The sequence below is a fragment of the Notamacropus eugenii genome, chromosome 5 (assembly GCF_028372415.1).
Source record: "Notamacropus eugenii isolate mMacEug1 chromosome 5, mMacEug1.pri_v2, whole genome shotgun sequence".
Lineage (NCBI taxonomy): Eukaryota > Metazoa > Chordata > Mammalia > Diprotodontia > Macropodidae > Notamacropus > Notamacropus eugenii.
Genome location: NC_092876.1, coordinates 30,908,506 through 30,928,018, shown reverse-complemented (window position 1 = coordinate 30,928,018; position 19,513 = coordinate 30,908,506). Strand labels below are relative to the sequence as shown.

The following is a 19,513-nucleotide window of genomic DNA, read 5'->3' as shown; positions in this document are numbered from 1 at the left end:
CAGGCACCCCTTCATCCTATGGGCTTGGCAACTGCCGCCAGACCTGGGCATTAAGATCCATTAGCGGGCTAGCCAGTTCAACCAAGCTACCTTTGGGCAACAGTAATGAACACAGAAGGGACCCTGCCTTAGGCACCACCCATTACACCCCCAACCCTCTTCTCTAGTCCCCAGGGCCCAGCTGTGCCCCCTGGGCGTCCCCTAGTCCCACTAGGGGGAGCTGGGATATGGGGGGGTAGGGGCCAGTCTGTCAGCTAGCAGAGCAGGTGGCCAGCACGTGGGGGGGCAGGGAGGTTGTTCCTTTGGCAACAGATGGTTGGGGGCTTGGGCTTTTCAGGACTAGGGGGAAGGGGGAGGAACAAGCCTGGCCAGGCCATCTGCACCTGGAGTCCCTACTCCCAGTAGCCTCGCCCATCTTTTCAGCCTCACTCCACCCCCAATCCCAGAAAATGAGAAGGGGTAGGAGAGAGGAGGATGGCTCCCTTTTATTTAGTATACCATTGAATGCGCTGCCCATTGGGCCTGAAGACAGCTGGTGAGGGTGGGAGGACCCATGCACACAAGCCATCTGGAACTCCACTCCCCTTGATGGGGGCTGGGTTGGGGCTCAGAACAGGAGGGAGGGTGGTCACTAAGTTCCAGAGGGTATGTGTGTGGGAGGCCCCTGATGGATCCCCCTGGCCTAGAACAAAAGCTGGAAGCCCTGGGGACCATTAGGGACAGGAGAAGAGTCTCAAACCTGGTAAGGGGCTCTCTGGAGGTCTCTGGGAGCTCTTGGGGTGGTCCCAAGGTGAGTCATGGAAGAGACCTGAGGGATCCTGCATCAGGTCCTTGGGTGAGGGCTGGTGGGTGATTCCCTGAAGGATCAGAGTTAGCCTGAAGGTTGGGGAGCCCAGTAATGGTCATAGACCTCATGGAATAGGTCCCCACAAGAGATGTTGGCCCCAAGTCGAGCACAGGCCAGGAAGGCCCCTGCCAGCTTTCGGTGAAGGGCATAGGTCTCCTCTGGTGGGGGGCACAGCCGATGGCGAAGCATTACGGGGACCAGGTTCTGTACCCGGCGTGCTGTGTCCCCTGCTCCAAAATCATAAGGGCTGGCACTCGCAAAGGGCTCCCCTAGAATCATGACCGCTTCCACATGGGCCTCCGAAAATGCCTGGGGAGTGGGAGAGAGGAGTTAGGAAGGATTTGGAGGGTCATGCACCCGCCCCCCTCTCCCCCAGGCTTCTCACCTTGGTTTCAAAACCTGTCAGGAACTTCAGGTCCTGGGATTTCTTTAGGACCCGAGCCCGGTCCCCATCTGCAGCAGCCTTTACCACCTGGGGATTTGGAAGGAATGCCCCAAGCAGTTGGATGGAGCCCCGCACTCAAGAGATACCTTCCTTTCCCTTTCCCCACAGTCCAGCTAGAGGTCCTTTCTCCTCCTTCTACCTAGGGCACTGACCCTGCTGACCAACTCTGGCTTCCCACAATCTCACCAGGCCTCCTCTCCCAGTCTTTCCTGCTTTGAAGGGCTAGGGAGAGGGAACCGGGGAAGCAGCTCATCTCCAGCCATATTGCCCAAATTCCAGGAGAGGTCAGAGATAAGTGTCATCTTCCATCTAGAACAAAGGACCTTAGAGAGAATCACTCCCACCCCCTTATGTGACAGAGGAGGAAACTGAGGCCCAAGGAAGTGAAGGGACTTGGCCAAGGTCATTTAGGCAAGAAAGTCTCAGAAGTGGGATGTGAGCCCTGGGCCCCTCCCAGAGAACGAAACCTGCATTTCCGAGATAGGGAAGGCTTCCGTGGCTAGACAGGCACCCACAGGAACCACATGAAGGTGGGGGAGCAGCTCTATTCTTATCTGCATCCCCTCTCCTCCTCCACAGCCACTCGTCTGAAGGCCGACCCACACCCCCAAGCATCACATTTGGCACTCAGGATTTAGCCTCCCACTGTACTGAGAAAATGAGGGCCATCTGAGGGGAGCTGCCTAGATTGCCCTCTCATGGGCTCCTCCACACGCCTCAGTTCCCAACCCCCCTCTCCCTTCCCTCTGGTCACAGACAGCAAACAGTGCCTGCTCTGCAGTGGGGCTCATCCCCTGCCACTTGGAGACAGGTCCCAGCCCTCCCTCCCCCATTTGTGTTAATTCCTTGGGTAAAGGCAGGGCCAGCATGCCTTACCACACATGTAGATGACACAGAACAGGAAGGCAGAGGACCGAACTTCAAGTTCTAGCTGGACCACCCACCCATACCAAGTCCTGTCACCTTTCTGTGCCTCAATTTCCCCATCTATGAAACAACGAGGTTAGATTAAATGATAGTCTCTAAGGTCCTTCTGCCCCATCTCTCTCTTCCTCTTTCTTAACGAAGTTCTGGATAACGTCTACCACTGCAGTCTGTACCACCCCCCCCACTCTGTGCGGCTGCTGTGGAGTCACGTCTGACTTTCTGACCCCACTTGGGGTTTTCTTGGAAGAGATACGGGAGTAGATTGCCATTTCTTTCTGCAGCTCATTTACAGATGAAGAAACTGAGGCAGAGTAAAGTAACTAGCCCAGGGTCACATAGCACTCGGGAGATATGTGCTCCTTCTGGCTCCTCCACTGAACTTGCTGAGGCCAAGGCAGCCAAGGATCTCCACTGGCCATGCTGACCACCGCCAGCCCCTTCCCCCCGACAGTGGCTGCTTACTTTGAATTCCCTCTAAGGCCTTTGCTTTCTGGTGGGTTCTGGGTACCCTTGAGCCTTCAGGGCAGGTACCCCTCCCCCCCTTAACCCTCCCCTTGCCACTTCCTAGGACCTCAGACTGCCTCTTCTACGCACATGACCCTCAAAGACTCTCTACCTGTGTCCTCTCTCTCTCTCTCTCCCCCGCTCTGGATGTCCGGACGGCACCTCAAACACCCAACACAGGACCAAGGCTCTCCTTTCCACAATGGACAGAGTAGAAAAAATGTGGCAGGGAGTATTCCAGGTGCAAGTGGATCTGCCCCATTGAAGAGAGGAGCGAGGAGGCATTCTCCAGGGCGCAGGGAGGCTGAAGACTGACTCAGTGTGAAGGCAGAGAGGACACCCTGTCAGGGGTGGCAGAATGCTGCACTCAGGGGAAGAGCCGAGCTTGAGAGCTGGCACAGCACAGGAGGCCCTGAAAGTTCCCTGGAGAAACCTCCAAGGCCTTTCTGTCCATCTGGGCCATCTGACTGTCCCAAAGGAAGGAGCAAAGGACAAGGTGGGTGGAGGGGGGGTGGATCCTTGTTGAGGCCCATTGAGGCACCTTTTGGTCAGTTTGATAACCCCAAGAGAGAGGCCCAGCATCTAAGATCCAACATGTGGCTGAGAAGAGGTGGAGCCTTGTTGGATCAGGTGACCACTGTCCACCTCAGGTAATTCCTGTGGGCACAAACAATATGTCTGGAGGTAACTGTCCAGAGCAATAAAAAGGCCAGGAGCTCTTCAGGGCACAGGTGGTGGTGTCCTCATTTCTGCCCAGAAGGAGTGAGTGGCTGGTGGAGCCAGGTAGTGTTCCAGACCATGGCTTATAGAAAGCAAGGCTCAGCTCCAGGCTAAGGGGCAGTGGTCGTCTGTTCTTGCTCTCCTTGGCTCCATTCTGGGCCCTCTTCTTGGGGATATGTTCTCAGCTCCATGGGTTCCAGGGTCATCTCTAGGCACATGACTTCCAAGTCTATGTGGACGGCCCTCTTCTCTCCCCTAAGCCCTAATGCCAAGTCACCAGGTGCCTGAAGGCCCACCACTCCTGGGTGTATCCTGGGCACCACAAACCAAGCACTGCAGACAGGACTGCCCCCTCCCCTCTGGCCTCATCACCTAGAGGCAGTGCACCTCCTCACTGGCTTCCCTGCTCCCAGTCTCTCTCCTCTCCAGACTGATCCCCACACAAGCAGCCACCAAATTCCCATGCCCAAAGCTGGGCTTTCATTTGTACTTCTGGAATGGACTATGCCCTCCCTGCCCTGGCTCCTGTCCTTCCTCATGCATCAAAGTTCCAGCCCAAGCAGCACTGTGGCTATTTCTGAAGATGCCATGATTCTGAGCAGCTCTCACCAGACACGGACCTGCTATCTCCACCCTCTAAAGGAGCCCACAGGTGTCCCCTCTTCCAGAAGGTCCAAGAACTTCGAGTGGCCTGGTGGAGTGCCAAGCCTTGAGGTACAAATCCTCCTGGCCCAGACACTAGCTGTGTAACCCTGGGCAGGTCACTCCACCTCCCTCAGCTTCAGTCTCCCCAGCTATAAATTGGGGTTACAATAGCACTTCCCTCACAGGATCACATGAGATTATACTTGTAAAAAGTATTTAGAAGAGAGCCTGGTACAGCAGGTGCCATATCAATGCCTGTTCCCTTCCCTAGGCTGTTGTGTTGCTCAAGTTGAATCATCTTTCTAAAGCACTTTGTGAACCTCCAAGAGCCCTGACATCACCCTCATCCTTGGCATTGCCCCTGCTGACCCCCGGCTCTTGGGGATCTGAGGGAGCAACCCATCCCCAGTCAGCCTGCCTAAAGTCAGCATTAACTTACATTCATTTTACAGAGGAGGAAACTGAGGCCCATCAACCCTAAATACCAGCTAGTACTGTTCTTATCTGACTCCCCCTAGCAGAATGGAAGCTTTCTGAGAGCTCATACCCCCAGTACCCAGCACAGGCCAGGCACACAGCAGATGCTGAACTGAATGCACCTAAGAAGGGTTTCCTAGAGCAAATTAAAGGGGCCAGAACATGGAAAGGGGGGGGCAGGGAACATTCTGTACTGCCCCATAGTCATCTCTAATGCCACAGACAGAAACCACCATGCAGAGACACCCAGAATTTCACAGGAGACAAACTCCAAGAAAAGTGCCCACAACTGAATATCTGTCCTCTGATTTTCAGGCCCAGATGCCTACAGGAAAGTTAACAAATGAGGTGAGCCAGCTATATGAAAACAGGAGGCAAATGGGACCTTGTCAGTCATTGAGCTCCATGAATGGACCCCAGGTCTGGAGGGGGGAGTTCAAGAACAGGGGAGGAGGTAGGCGGGGGTGGAACAGGGTGTAGGGCATTTGGGCCCAGAGCCAAGGAGGCAGAAAAGGCAGCTGGGTCACAGGAAGGGGAGGCAGAGGCAAGTTCAGCATAAACCTAGTACTGAGGCCTGAGAGAGCAGGACAGGGGACTTCAGTCATCCAGGGACTGCAAGGGCATTCTCACTGTCAAAAACAAGGCACCAGCACCTCCTTTCCTGGCCTTGACAATGCCTCCATCCTGAAAAAGGTGGAGGCTGCCCCTAGGGAAAGCCTCCTCTGCTTCCAATTCCCAAGCACAGGGAGGATCTGGTTGTTGGTGGAGATGATGGGTGGGCTAGGGGAAGCACCGCTCTACTGTTCAGGTAAGCAGAGAATCCATGCCTCCAGGAGAGGAGACTACATAAGGTTCAGGGAAAGGACAGGAAGCTTCTCAAGAACCATAATTGTGCAGAAGTCCCCCAAGGAGGGATGGTAATCTGAAATTCTGCAGACACACAGAGAAACAAGGCCAATGGGGCCACAGGAGCACTGGCTAAAGACAACCACATGGTCCCATCAAAAACCTGATGAAAATGTTAGATGGTGAGGAGAAGATGGATTCCCCAGCAGAGAAGTGGTCAAAGCACATGAGCAAAGACACATCAAAACAACTGGAGCATAAAACACCACCTTCTGCAAATCGACAAAGATGAGAGTGTCGGTCAGTGGGGGAGGGGTTGGGGGAAGGTGGGTGCACCAGTGCATTGTTGGTGGAGCTGTAACTCATGAGGTACCACCATTCTGGGAAGCAAAGTGGAATTATGCAACTACCATGACTAAAATGTCCACAGGCTTTGATCCCAAGATCCCTCTGCTAGGTCACTGACAAAAAACCAGGCCCAACACAGACCTTGGTACTTAGATGAGAGCTCTTTGGGCAGCAAAGTAAAAAGTCAATGCCCATCTACTGAGGAAAGGCTAAGCAAACTGGTCTGTGACATGATGGAACCTGGCAGTGCAGTAAGAGGTGACAACGAGATGAATGCAGAGAAGCCTGAGGACACTAACATGAACTGATGCAGAGCCCGGATGGTGATGACCTAAGTGCCAAGAACACCCCCCCATAGTGATTGAAACTGAACGTTTCCGAATGAGAATGAACAACCTCGGGCTGTGAAGGTGAGCTTGGAGGAGTGGTGCTGGCCCAGGACAGTGTCAAAGTCAGGGGTAGGAGGCTGTGAAACGCTGCATAGCGCTGTTTGCGAGAAGAGAGCCCCCACCTCACCCCCAGTCTGAGTTTCAGAAGGACACACACGAACTTGCTTGGAGGAGGAGGGGTGGCCCCTTCTCTCCAGACTTGGGATTCAGACGGGAGAGCCACAGTGACATGGCTAAGCAAGGTAGATGAAGATGGAAGGAGAAGTACGGGTATTTGGTAGGATTTGGGCGAAACCAAAACACAAGCATTGGTGGAGCCATCTCCCAAGTCCTGTATGAGGATGCCCCAAACAAGAATGATCCGGGCAGCTCCAGGGGCTCAGCATTTGAGTTAGTGGGGTCTGGTGGATCTAAACAATATAATACTTTTCCCAAATAACATAATATATCATTTTTCCTAAAATATGATGTCAGATTGTTTCAGAGGTCCATAGTGATTTGGCTGACTTGTTCTCTTTTTCCTCTCTTTCTTTATTTTGGAAGCAGACAGGGCAGTGAAGTGATCACAGGAGGGTGGAGACAACGGTGGTCCAGGCGCAGGCCTGAACTGGGTGATGGCTATGAGTGGAAAGAAGGGGAAGGATGTGACATAGTGGAGGGAGAAAGGACACTACGTGGCAACCAACTGGTTTAGAGTGAAGGAGAGCAAGGGGTCAAAGATGACTACTGGGAAATGTCAAAGTGAGGGAAGGTCTGGGAGGAGAGGGAGCATGGAGGACAGGCAGGTTTAAGGAGGAGTCCTATTTTGGGAATGGGACATCCAGGTGAAGGTACTCTGGAGGAAGGGGGTGATGCTGGGCTGGGGACACCAGAGCTAGAAACTGAGATGTCCCAGTGATGATGCCTGAGGCCAGGGTAGCTGAAATCACCAGGAGGGGCAGTCCCATGATGAGCGTCATGGAGGATGCCCAAAGGCACAGGCTAGGGCACAGGATGCAGCAAAGGAGGTAGAGGAGCGGTCAGACCTTCCGAGGCTATCCACAAGGAAAGAGAGGGCAGTGGTGTCCAGAAAAAGACCTTTCTGGACAGGAGAGCCTAGTTTATGCTGGATGGTGGCATCAGAAGTTGGTGTACAAAGGGTAAGAAGAATGTGAGGAGGGGAAGGTAACAGGAGCCCCTGGGATTTTTCTAGGCATCTGGCTGAGAGACACAGGACAACTTCAAGGGGTGGTAGGCCCAAGTGAAGACTTTATAACTTTTTAGGGGAGATACCTGGGCTTGTTTGGATGCAGCAGGAAAAGGAGAAAAAGAAAATTTGAAGATAGAAAAGAGTGGATGAGTAGATGTGCAGATTCCAGGAGGACTTGGGAGGGTGTCAGAGGCCTGGACAGGCAGGCCAACTCCTTGTCAAAGTGGAGCTGGGATGTGGGATTGAGGATCCGGAGGTAAGAGGTCAGGAAAGGAAGGGCAGGGACAAGAAGTCTGGACCAGTCACTGTGGGGCAGTGAGGGCTGGTATGGGTGTAATCCAGGCTGACGTCCCACAAGAATGAGATGTGAGGATGCTGTGAAGCTGGCTAGTGGAGGAAGAGAGTGAGGCCTGCACAGGGGAGCCCAGTGGGAAAAAGGGCCCAGAGAGTGTGGGCTCCATGCGGTGCCAGAGGAGGAAGGGGCACTCAGGATGTGACAGAGGACAGGGGTATGGAGGGCACACTGGGCCTTTAGGAGATCAAAGACCTAGCAGTCCTGGGCTCCAGGGAGCATGGAGTGGGCTGCTGGTCCTGATAGAGAAGGGTAGGTGTGGGGCAGGAGAGGAAGACTGAGAAGTGAGCCAGATCTACTGGGCTGAGAGAGGAGGAGAAAGAGGAGAGGGAGGAGGAGGGGGGGGAAGGAGAGCAGGATGAAGGGGAGGAGGTAACAATCAGCAGTTAGCTGGGGCTGAACAAGGAGTCAGAAAGACCTGTGTTTGAATCCTGCCTCCGACTAGATCACCCAACCCTTCACGCACTTTTTGTTAATTCAAAGAAGAGGCAGATTTTCAACTTTTTAGAGGCAGCCAGGTAGCTCAGTGGATAGGGCACCAGGCCTGAAGTAACAAAGACCTGAGCCAAATGCAGCCTCAGACCTAGCTGTGTGACCCTGGGCAAGTCACTTCCCCTCATTCTGCTTCAGTTTCCTTATCTGTAAAATGGGGATAACAGCAGGGCCCAGCCCCCAGCATCAAATGAGAAGGCCAACCACCTCCACAAACACCTTGGAGCCTTGTCTGAGTGCTCACTGCTGGCACTGCTATTATTACTAAGAGGACTGCCTTGTTCTCTTCCTGGCCTCTGTGGCTGGAGAGGCAGGGATGCCCAGGGCTGTGTGTTTTCTGTGAGTGCAAGGAGACAGAGAGAGCATGAGGAGAAGCAGGTAAACCTCAGCACAGAATGAGAACCCAAGAGGGCCCAAGGGAGGGAGGAGAGGAAGTGGATGAAGGTGAAAGGCTGGGGGTCAGCAGAGGAGGCTGGAGTCAGCCAGCATAGTGTGGACCAACTGGGTTCTCACCTTCAAGAACAAGGGAAGATTGGTGAGGAAAGCTAAGGATGACAAGGTGGGAAAAGGAGAGGGCACAAGCAGGGATGGCACTGCAGCTGGGGCAGCTGACCCAGGACTGGGCCCCTGACCATGAAAAGCAGCCAGGGCGGCTTCATCTCCTGTCTTCTCTGCCCCAGAGAAGGATCTTTGGATAGAAAAGGAATGAAAATGAGCAACAGGAGCCCATATGATCTACACCATCAGGAAATGGAGGAGGCAGCAGATGGGATGGCTGAGACACTGTTGGAGACCTGCGAGAGACCATGAAGAATGGCACAGGGACCAGAGGGTTGGAGAAGGGCAAACACAAGCCTGAAAAAGTACCCCGGGCATGACAGCCAGGTAGTGCCAAGGCTGCCTGCGTCATTGCAATGGAGATGGCGTGCGCCCAGTGGCTGCCCTGGATGGCAGGATACTTCCAGAAATTCAGGACTGGTGGGGGCAGCCACATGGAACTAAGGAAGTCTGGGGGACCTGGGCTTGGCCCTGGGTAGTTGGTATCTGAATCAGCTCTGGCTAGAGGCCTCACTGGCATGATAACTAAATCTGCAGGGGACCAGTAACTGGTGGAGGTGCTGATTTGGGTCCAAATCTCACTTCTGTCCCTCACAACTTATGTGGCCTTGGGCAGCTACTTGACTTCTCTGCCTCAGTTTTCTCTTTTGCAAAATCTATTTATTGTCTTCAGTTTATCCCATCCCTGCCTTCTCCCTGCTTTCTTTGCACATGTTGTGAGCTCTGTGAGGGTAAGCAGGGCCAGGCTCTTGCCTCTCTCAGTATCCAGAGGGCTGAGCAGGAGCTGACTGATTGGCCAAGGGGGCTGGCACTATCACCTAAGGGCCTCTGACTGCTCCAGGAGTGCCACCCATGATGGCCAGCCTAGCCTTCCCACCTGGAGATTGGTGCTTCCTTCCAGCCTGGGGGGGAGGGAAGGGGCAGCCTCTCTGGCTGTCTGCCTAGGCCTTGCCTGTGGGCTCCAGCTGAGCCCACAATGGTGGATGATGATGAGGTCTCAGCATCCTACGGGCTAAGAAGGGCAGCCTCCCTTCCACAGGATTCACTTAACGATCCCATGTGCGGGCAACATGAGAGTCTAGGTCAGGAGCACAAGATAGGCCTGGATACAACTTGGGAGTGGGGGATGTAGGAGCAGTTTTGATTCCTATTTTACAGAAGAGGAAACTGAGGCACACAGCACTGGATTTGAACTCAAGTCTTCCCAACTCCAGGTCAGTCACTCTATTAACAGTGGCGCTCCCTAGTGGCTGTTCAGTGCTTTTCAATGCAATGTCTACTTCTGCCCTCTGGGTCAAACATGGTAAGTCTACTCCCTTTTTCATAAGCCATTGGGTGCGTTCTTGAAGGGAGCGAGCCAGCCCTCTCCTCTCTGGGCCAGGACCTTCCACTGCCTTCCTTTGAGCCCACAAGGACCCACTTATGGGCCCTGGCTTAGCCTCACCCAGTCACGGGCAGCAGGAGGGCTGCCAGCTGCCCAAGCTCTCTGGGGCACCAGCTGAAGGCCAGGAGAGCATGCCAGGAAGCAGAGGCAGCAGACAGATGCCCAGTGCCTTCTACAGAGAGGAGAGATGAGCCCTGCTGCGAGCAGGCTCAGGAGGCCTTGGTTTACCAAGGGCAGCACCTGGAGGCAGGACTTTCTAACAGTCAAAAATGCCACCCTGGGAGGTGCCCAGGCCCAGGCTGAGCCCATCCTGAGGGATCTGTCCTTAAGGGTAGAGCATACTAGAGGATTCAGGCAGGAAGAATCTGAGGGGGAAGGGCAGGGAGAAGAGTGGGGCAGCAAACAGGCCCTTCCCCCAAGGATAAGAACCTCACCTCAATGTAGTGGTCTGTGAACTCTGACCCAAACTCTCGGCTTGCCCCGAAGTCCAGCAGGGTCACCTATGGGGGCAGGAGCAGAGGCCAGGGGTTGATAAATGACCCAGGCCTGATACCACCTCCCCACCAGGGTGAGCCAGGTCTTGAAGCACCCACCTTGTGACTGGAGAGATCATAGAGGAAGTTGGCCCAGTTGGGGTCCGTCTGCATGAAGCGGAACTCAAACAGTTCCTGAAGGCAGAGCCGTAGGAGTTCACGGCAGATCTGGGATGGGGGGGGAAGATTGGAGGGAGGGGTGATCCTAGGGATCTCGTCCTCACCCTGTGGTTACCCCCATCCCTGCCAGACCTGCCCAGCCCCTCCTCCCTCAGGGGATCCCAGAGGTGCGTACTACCAAGGGTCTTAAACAAGGTAGGCTTGATGGTTCTCGACTCCTGTTCCAGCCCCTGGGGACTCCTTACCTGGTTGCGGACATCTTGACTCAAGCCCTGGCACTGATCCAGGGGCACCCCGCTGGCCAGCTCCATGGCCAACACACGGCCTGTGCTCAGCTCCTCGATCACAGCAGGCACCCGGAAGAAATGGTCCCCTTGCAAGAGCTGCCTGTGGATCACAGGGACAGGAGGTGAGAAAAGGAAAGGGCCTGGCCCCCTCTGGACCTGCTCTCCTCTAAAAGGCTATATGATCTGGCAGCCAGAACTGGGCTCTACTACTGACCCCCAGGGGCATCCCTTCAGGACCCAACTCCTCCCTCAGGAGCCAAAGCCTTTTCTCTGGACTAGCCATTGTGTGTCTCATTTGGCTTCCTCCTGACTGAATGGAAGCTTCCTGAGGCCAGGGTCCAGCACGGTGCCTGGGATTTTCTGGGGCACCAGCCTCTAAGTCAATCTTAGACTTATCTCATGCACAGGAGGCTGAAATCCAGGCCTTCCTGGCCTTGTGCTCAGCATACAGTAGGTGCTTTATAAGTGCTGGGTGAAGAAGAGCTAGAAATCAGCACCCCCACCTCCTCTGCAGGGGGGTGGGGTGTCCTGGGGCGTGGGACATGGCAGAGGACATCAGGCTTGGTCGACATACTGAGAAGCTTGGCTGATTTTTTTCTCTTTCTTCCTTCAAAATCTATTCTTTGTTTTATGCTCTATGATTTGTTCTTCTGGGAGGGCAGATGGGAGGAACACTGGAGAAATTCTGGCTCTATTATCCATCCAGATGTGTGGAATAAATATAGCCATGCTTGACGAGAACTCGGGTCAGCATGGCCTGGATTTGAATCTTGCTTCAAGAACTTACCGATTGAATGAAGTCGCTGAGGGCTCTGCCCTTTGGAAGGACTCAGCCTCTTATGGCTCCAGGACTAAATCTGGGATCTTCTGAGTGAATTTCACACATGTGACCTCCCATCTCTGGCCTTAACTCCCCTCCCCTTTAAAACAGTAAGTGGGATGGATAGGCCCCCTCTCCCAGCCCCTAGCCCCAGAAGGCTCAAGCTAAGGAGGCTCTCAGGGCCTCAGTCCTCTGCCTGAAGACTGCTGGGGCAGAGGGAGGCTTGTGTCCACTTTAGGCTAGCTCTGTCAGGAAGCATTCCCAGACAGTTGGTCTTGACTGACCCTGTGCAATTCCAGTGCACTGTTCTCTGAGGCTAAGCCCTCCTCCACAAGAAAGCCCTCCAAAGGGCTATGATCATGCACCTCCTGAGCCTTCTCTCCTCCAGCCAAAGCATCTCCAAGTGTTTCTCGGGTGACACAGACTCAAGGCCCCTCCTGCTCTGGCTGCCCTCCTCTGGGCACTGGTCAGCTTAGCAACGTCCATTCTAGGATGTGATGGTCAGAAGTGGATGCAGCATACCAGAGAGATGTGAAATAGATGAGGGGCTTCTTTGCTCTGGGATGTCCTGGGGTGTGTGTGTCAGGGGTGGGGGGATGGGGCCTTGTCTATTGCTGCCTAGCCTGAGCCAAGAGTGAGGCCACAGTGGGTCAGGGAGGCCTGGTCAAGGCTCAGACAGCACCAAATGCCCACTGCTCACCTGAAGGTGCGGGCGCAGACAGCCTCCCGGCGATAATCACACTCCCATGCCAGCTCCCGCTGCAAGGCCTGGAGACTCTGCTCAGCAAAGAGGCCTGTGAGAAAGGGCATCGCAACCAGCCTGTACTAGGCCTCAAAGGGTGCAAAGTGCTTTACAAATATGATCTCACTGAGCTGGGAGGGAGGTGCTATTATCATCCCCACTTTACAGATGAGGAAATGGAGGCTTTGGAGAAAATGTCAAATGCAGGATCTGAATCCAGCCTAGAAATCTACCTCCTGGGGGGCCAAGGATTCCAGGGCTTCAGGTGCCCTCCCTCTAAGCTCACCTTCGGGCAAGGTCACACTCATCTTCAACACGGCTAGCAGATTCTCCACGTCACTCTGGATGCTCTGTGCCACCCCTGGGTACTGGGGGGAAGGGGACATGTGCCACTGAGACCCTTGACCCTTCGTCAGGACCAGATGTCTCGCCTGCTCACCTGGGCCTGTGGCTTACCTGGATCTTCACAGCTACCTCGGTCCCATCTGGCAAGACACCCTGGTGGACCTGGCCGATGGAGGCGGCGGCAAAGGGCTTCTCTTCCAGAGAGGCCATCTTGGTGCGCCAGTTCCTCCCCAGTTCTTCCTCCAGGACTCTCTGTGGGTGAGGCAGGCCATTGGGGGGTCAGGTGGGCAGCCCTGGTACTGCCCCTCAAGAGCTTTCCAAGGCAAGACCCCAGTCACTCACCATCATCTGCCATTGGGGCATGAAGTCAGCACTCTGCCGGACCCTCTCAAAGATGCGCTGCAGCTGGGGACTGATGAAGCTGTTGTCTGGAGATGGCAGGGAGGGGAAGGAAGGTCAGGAAAGAAGGAGCCCAGAGGGCCAGAGCCAAAAGACTCAAGAGTATATCCAGGGCCCTGGGAGAGTGAGAGGCTACCTCAGGACTGGGCTAACTGGAGGGGCCGGGGGTCCATACCCTGGATGCTTAACATCTGGCCAACCTTGAGGGCTGCTCCTCGAACCGTGCACAGAGTCCTCACTATCCGTTCAGCATTGGCTTCAGAGAGGAAGGGGCTGGAGTCCAGGGCAGGGCCACCTTCTAGGGAAGGAAAGGTGGGAGTGGGATGGATGGAGCACCTGCAGCCTGGGCAGCCCCAACCCACCAACCCTTCCTGGTATCCTCACTTACCCCCTTGCGCCTGCCCTCCCGATAGCGACGTCTTGGCCACTTCAACCAGGGCACCAAGGCTCAGGCCCACTGCTAGTCCTGGGGCAGGAGGCAGAGTGAGGAGCTGCCCTGGATCCTGCCCCCTTCCTCCACCTTTCCTGTTGGCCCTGCCTCCCCCCATCACCTATCAAGGCATCCCTGGAAGGCCATGAGGGCTGTGTTTGCAGCCCAGCGCACCTCTGTGCCACTCTCGCTGTCAGATACAGGGCTCTTGCCAAGTATCTTGGGCTCTTGCTATGTTTCCAGCAAATGCCTCTCAAGCTGTTTGTCTTTTTCTGTTTTAGTCACAGGCTCAAAGCTTTCAAGCAGGGAGAGATCTCAGAACCCAGTCTAATCCCTCAGTTTATAGATAAGGAAACCAGAGGTCCAGAAAGGTTAAGGAATCCGTCCCAGGTCACACAATAACTAAATAGCACAGCCTTTCCCTCGTTCCCTCTGTAACCCCTGGCTTTTTTCTGGCCCGATTTTCCATCACCTCCCTTCTGGGCTCTATGGATTCACTTGCTCTTTCTTCAACTACATATTCTGTCTCCCACCTCCATGCCTTTGCCTGGGCTGTTCTCCACCCCGACAACCCTGACCTTACTTCCAGGCTCAGGACAGAGGTTTTCTCCTATGGGAAGACGGTGCTGGCCCCTCAGCTGTGAGTCCTCTCTGCCTCAAACTTTATCAACTCATTTCTATAGTGCTTCCAAATACTGCGAATAGTATTATGTAATATAGTAAGCATCACTGTGTGGCAGGCGCTGTGTGCTGCAGACAGAGACAAAACTGGAACAAGCCCTCAAGGGGATTACAGTATATTGGGACAACCCAACAGCTACATCACTAAGTACAAAACAGTGGCAAAGGGATTTTTAGGAATTGCTGGGAAGGTCCTTATGATCCTGTAGGAGGGAAGGGCCATGCTGGGGCTCCCGAGGGCCAAGTGAGGAGCAGGAGTGTGTAGGAGTGTGTGTGTCTGTGTGTGTTTCTGTGTGTGTGTCTTGGAGATGGGAGATAGAAGGTTCTGTATAGGAACCAGCTAGCTGGTCAACATGACTAAGGACATGAAAGAACGGTAGAAGATGGCGGACAAACTTTGGAAGGCTTGAAACGACAACTTTGGGAATTTGTATTTGATCCTGAAGGCAGATTTTTTATTTGGGGGGGCATAGGGTGATGACAAGGTCAGATTTGTGCTTTAGGAAAATCAGTTTGGAAGCCTGTGCAGCTTGGACTGGAACAACTGGAGGCAAGGAGACCAATTAGGAGAATGAGGAGGACCTGGCCCAGGGCAGATGTTCTACAGAAGACACAGATGTGATGGAAATAGGACTGACAAGATTTGGCAATCAAGTGGTCAGTGAAAGAGGGTGAGGCATGGAGGCCGACTCTGGGGCTGTGAACCTGGGCGCCAGGAGAAATGGCAGTGCCCTCAGCAGGCAGATGGAGGTTGTGAATGGTGGGGGAAGGCAATGAGCTCCACTGGAGACACACTGAGTCATAGCTTTAGTCCATGATGGTGAGTGGAGGTGTGGAGTCAGGAAGATCTGAGTTCAGATCTAGCCTCAGACACCTACTAGTCATTTAACCTCTGCCTTAATTTCCTCAACTGTAAAATACACCTATCAGCCAGAGCTGTTGTAAGGAAGAAATGTGATAATAGATATCTGTTGCAGGGCAGAGGCTACATACATGCTTATTCTCCTCCCCCCAGTTAGGGGGATGGTAAGAATGGCCCACACTCCATCCTGGAAGGGCAGCTCCATTTCCCTGGCTGATCCTCCTCTGACCCTCGTATTCTGTCCTGGGCCCTCTTCTCTTCTCCCTCCAAGACTTCACCTGAGGATCTCATTAACTCCCGTGGATTTAATGACCATCTCTATGCTGATGATCCTCACAGCCACCTTTCCTACCCCAGTCTCTCTGACCTCTGACCTCACCTCTTCAGCTGTCTTTCAAGCATCTCAAGCTGGAGATCTCAAACTCAACATGTCCAATATGGAACTCATTTTCTTCACTAAATCCTCCCCCTCCCCTGTTACTGGGGAGAGCACCACCCTCCTTCCAGGCCCTCAGGTTCCCAACCTAGGAGTGGCCATGGACTCCTCATTATCTCTCACCCCCACCACATCTTCCTCATCTCTTATCCAATCTGAAGTCATGGCCTTGGATTTCACCTCTGCAGCTTCTCTTGAATACACTCCCTTGTCTCTCAATGATCTGGCTCCCACCCTGGTGCAGGCCCTCATCCCTTCACCCCTGGATCACTGCAGTAGCTGCTGGGGCCTCTGCCAGCCACAAGTCTCTCTCCACTCCAATCCACCCTCATTCAGCCACCAAAGGGATTGTCCTGAAGTGAAGGTCTGATCATGTTGCCCCCTACTCCGTGAACTCCAGGGGCTCCCAGGATAAAGTACGAAATATTCAGTTTGTCATTCAAAACCCTCTCCTCCCCTTCCCCTACTTCTTGACATGTTCTCCTCAATCTAGTGACCCTGCATTCCTATCTCTTGCCACCAAACATTCTCTCTGGCTACCCCCCCCTCCCCGCCATGGCTGGAACTCCCCCCCCCCCCCTCCACTCCAGCTACTGACCTCCAAAGCTTCCAAAGTCCCAACTTTAAAATCCGGCCTCCTCCAGAAAGCTTTCCTCAATCCCTTTTCATTTCAGGGCCTTCCCTCCGTTAATTCTCTCCTACTTATCCTACACCAAGCTTACTTAGTATAGATTTGTTTACACATGGTCTACCTTTTTACATTGTAAGCTCCCTGAGGGTAGGGGTTGTCTTTTGTCTCCCTTTGTATCTCCAGCACTTAGCAGCGGGCCTTTACACTTTATACTTGCAGACCAGCCATCCCTCGGGCTCTCAGTCTCTGTGGTGTGGGCTGCACAGCTTGGCCGTTTCTCCTGGCTTGGCTGGTCTCCCTCACCTGATCTCACTGTCACAAATCATGGAAGCTTGGTGCCAAATGGAATGAGAAAAAATAATGGGGTCCAACCTGTAGCTGAACAGTAATGCCTGACTAGTGATCCCTCTATCTCCCTGGTCCCTTGAACACATCCAGGGAGGGAACCTGCTACCTTCTGAGGTGGCAGATTGTCTGCACAGGACTGTCAGTGCTCTCATTCTCTTGACTTGTCTCTCAGGCTTTGTGCCCCTGGAAACATCTTGTCTCTAGTGGCTTAGGGTGGTACCTACCCCCAAAGTTGGCCAGGCGACTGATTCGAGAAGCAGGCACCTTTCGCTCCCGGGCACGCTCACTCAGCTGGGGAAATGGGGAGGAAATGGGGGGCAATTGACCAGTGAGGCCTGGGGAGGAGGGGAAGGGGCTGGGGTTGAGCCAGTGGGAGTCATCAGGAAGAAGATAGTATAGAGGGTACTGTAAGGGGTAAGGCCAGGGGATAGAGGTGTGGGCACCAGGGAGACCTGCAGGGGAGGCATTACCTGGGGCCTTAGCCTCACTCTGGGCCTGGCCGCTTCTCTGGCTCTCTGGATATCTTCTTGGCTCAGACCAGAGGCTGTGGCTGGCCTCTCAGGATTCTGAGTCCTGGTACATGAGGCATCATGGGGGTGTGAGGGCGAGGCTGGGGGCCACTGACAATTCCCTCTTGAGACAGTAGTCGGGCGCACAGCCTGGCCCAGTCTCCTGGCAGTGCCTCGAAAGTGTTCAGACCACATGGCCTAGGGGAGGGAGGAGAGGAGGCGTCTGAGCTCTTCCCCTCAGCATGACTGCATTGAGCTCAGGGGTTTTTGCCTCCCCCTCCCCCTATTTCCTTGTGCCTTCCTTCTCCATTCTCTCTTCTCTACTGCCCCTCCCCCTCCTCAGCACCCTTCCTCTCCCCATCCCCTTCTCCCTCTCTCCTGGCCCCCTCCCGATTCTCTCTCCCCCTTGGTCCCCTTCTCTCTCTGGCCCCTCTCTCCTCCACCCCCTCCCCCTTCTGTCTCCTCCCTGAACCCCCTCCTCTACCTCTCCCACCCCTCTCTCTCTCCTCCCTGACCCCCTCCTCTACCTCTCCCGCCCCTCTCTTCCGTACCCCCTCCCCATTTTCTCTCCCCCCTCTTCCAGGCTCTCCCTTCTCTCTCTCTGTCCCTTCCTTTTCCCCCTTCTTCCCCTCCCTTTTTTCTGTTCCCCCCGCCTAGCATCGTTTATCTCTCTCCCCCCCTCCCCTCCTGTCCCTTCCTCCGTTGCTAGGCACCCACAGCTCCTCCGCGTGCAAGCCCCCTCTTCCTCCAGGGACGGTCCGTAAATTCAACCCCCACCAACTTCCGGGAGGCCCCGCCCCTCTGCTCGAGCCTGGCCAATGACAGGGTGGACAGCCGCGATGACTGACGGGAGTCCGAGCCCCGCAAGAGAGGAGGGTTGGACTGGGGCGCGTGCGCGTGCTGAGGCGGGGGTGGGGCCAAGGCCTCAGGGGCGGAACTAGAGGCGTGGCTTCCCGTATCGCTGCTTACGTCCCTTCCAGTCCCCGGCTCCCCTCTAAGTCTCCCTTCCCACTCCTCATACTTGACCTCCTCTTCCCTAACAGGCCCCCCTGCTGATCCCCCACCTCTGCTCTCCCTCCCCTCCTTTTAAGGCCCCCTCATGTCTGCTCTCCTTTCCATGTAAGCACCCCACCTCTGCTCCCCCTCTCCACTTCAGCTCCCTCTTCCTTGCAGTCCCCTACGTCTGTTCCCCTTTTCTTTGCACAGCCCCCCACTTCTGCTCTTCCGCGCATTGTCCCTGCCTTCTGCCCTCTCACTCCACTTTCCTTCCTTGTTCCAAAGCGAAGTAGAAAAAGCTTGGAGAGAAGGAGATCTGGGTGGCCATCCTGCCTCCATCACGTGATAACTGTGTAACTGGGTCAGTCGTTTAACCTTCCCGAGCCTCAGTTTCTCCAGTAAGGATATCTGTACCCTGAGCAGCCAGGGTTCACCTGGGTCCTCGAGTCTTTGACTTAGTTGCCCTGAGGGTCAAAATACTGGGCTCTTCTTTCTGGGCTCCTTATAAATACAAGTTCTTATCTCTCCCTCACTCACCCTCCTTCCTATTCACTTCCACAGACATCCTCAGGCTTAGTTCCACCTGGGCTTCTCTCTCCTTACACTTCACTCCTGCTGCTCAGGTCTGAGGAAGTGGGAAGAACCTGAGGGAAGGGGAGGGTGCTGTGCCCTGGATATTGATAAGAATGAGATGCAGAACCCTAGGAACCTGAGTCAGCTCTGGCATTTTAGGAAATCCACGGTGGGGGGAAGGGGGGAGGAGATTGAGGCCACCAGCTGGAAGCCCTGGAAGAATTCCAGTCTCCATACACAGCCCAGGAGTGAGCATAGCTGACTCATCCCAGCACCTGTCATTTCTTACTGGTCCCATTCTCCCTAAGGGCTAGAGAATGGGGCCCCAGAAACCTCCTCTTTACTTTCAGCCTGCTCCCTTGTGACTCACTCTAGGCTGCACCTGACCCCAACCCCTCTGAGTGACTCAGTTTCAGCAGAAAGTCCCCTCTATGTTCTCACCACCCCTCACACTTTGCTGTGGTGAGGCATCCACATCTGAGTCAAGTGGTGGGCTGGTGAGAGAGGTACTATCTAGGTACAGACACCTGGACCCAGACACCAGGAATCTCCTATTACAAGGGAACTTAGGTGCCTGTCCTTTGTCCCTAGCTCCCTCATCCCCACCACACACTCTGTCTTGCCTTTGAAATTACCTCACAAAAACACACACACACATACACACACTGTATATATCTT

General features: G+C 54.4%; 1 protein-coding gene across 4 annotated transcripts; it reads right to left on the bottom strand.

Annotated features, from left to right (window-relative positions):
* Positions 1-460: 460 nt before the first annotated feature.
* On the bottom strand, positions 461-18,086 carry COQ8B (coenzyme Q8B). Of its 4 annotated transcripts, XM_072608249.1 has the most exons (15): positions 17,984-18,086; positions 17,228-17,464; positions 16,982-17,048; positions 13,758-13,835; positions 13,545-13,667; positions 13,313-13,398; positions 13,082-13,222; positions 12,912-12,993; positions 12,584-12,677; positions 11,022-11,163; positions 10,717-10,824; positions 10,558-10,623; positions 2,836-3,064; positions 1,233-1,319; positions 461-1,156 (listed from the first exon to the last, which is right to left on the bottom strand). In XM_072608249.1, the coding sequence occupies exons 2-14, from the start codon at positions 17,459-17,461 to the stop codon at positions 1,240-1,242; spliced, it is 1,530 nt and encodes a 509-aa protein (XP_072464350.1). In that variant the 5' UTR covers positions 17,462-17,464; positions 17,984-18,086; the 3' UTR covers positions 461-1,156; positions 1,233-1,239. The 4 variants fall into 4 exon arrangements, with proteins under 4 accessions (XP_072464350.1, XP_072464348.1, XP_072464349.1 ...); XM_072608247.1 differs by lacking the exon at positions 2,836-3,064 and having other exon boundaries at positions 17,984-18,085; XM_072608248.1 differs by lacking the exon at positions 2,836-3,064 and having other exon boundaries at positions 13,545-13,664; positions 17,984-18,085.
* Between the last annotated feature and the right edge of the window lie 1,427 nt (positions 18,087-19,513).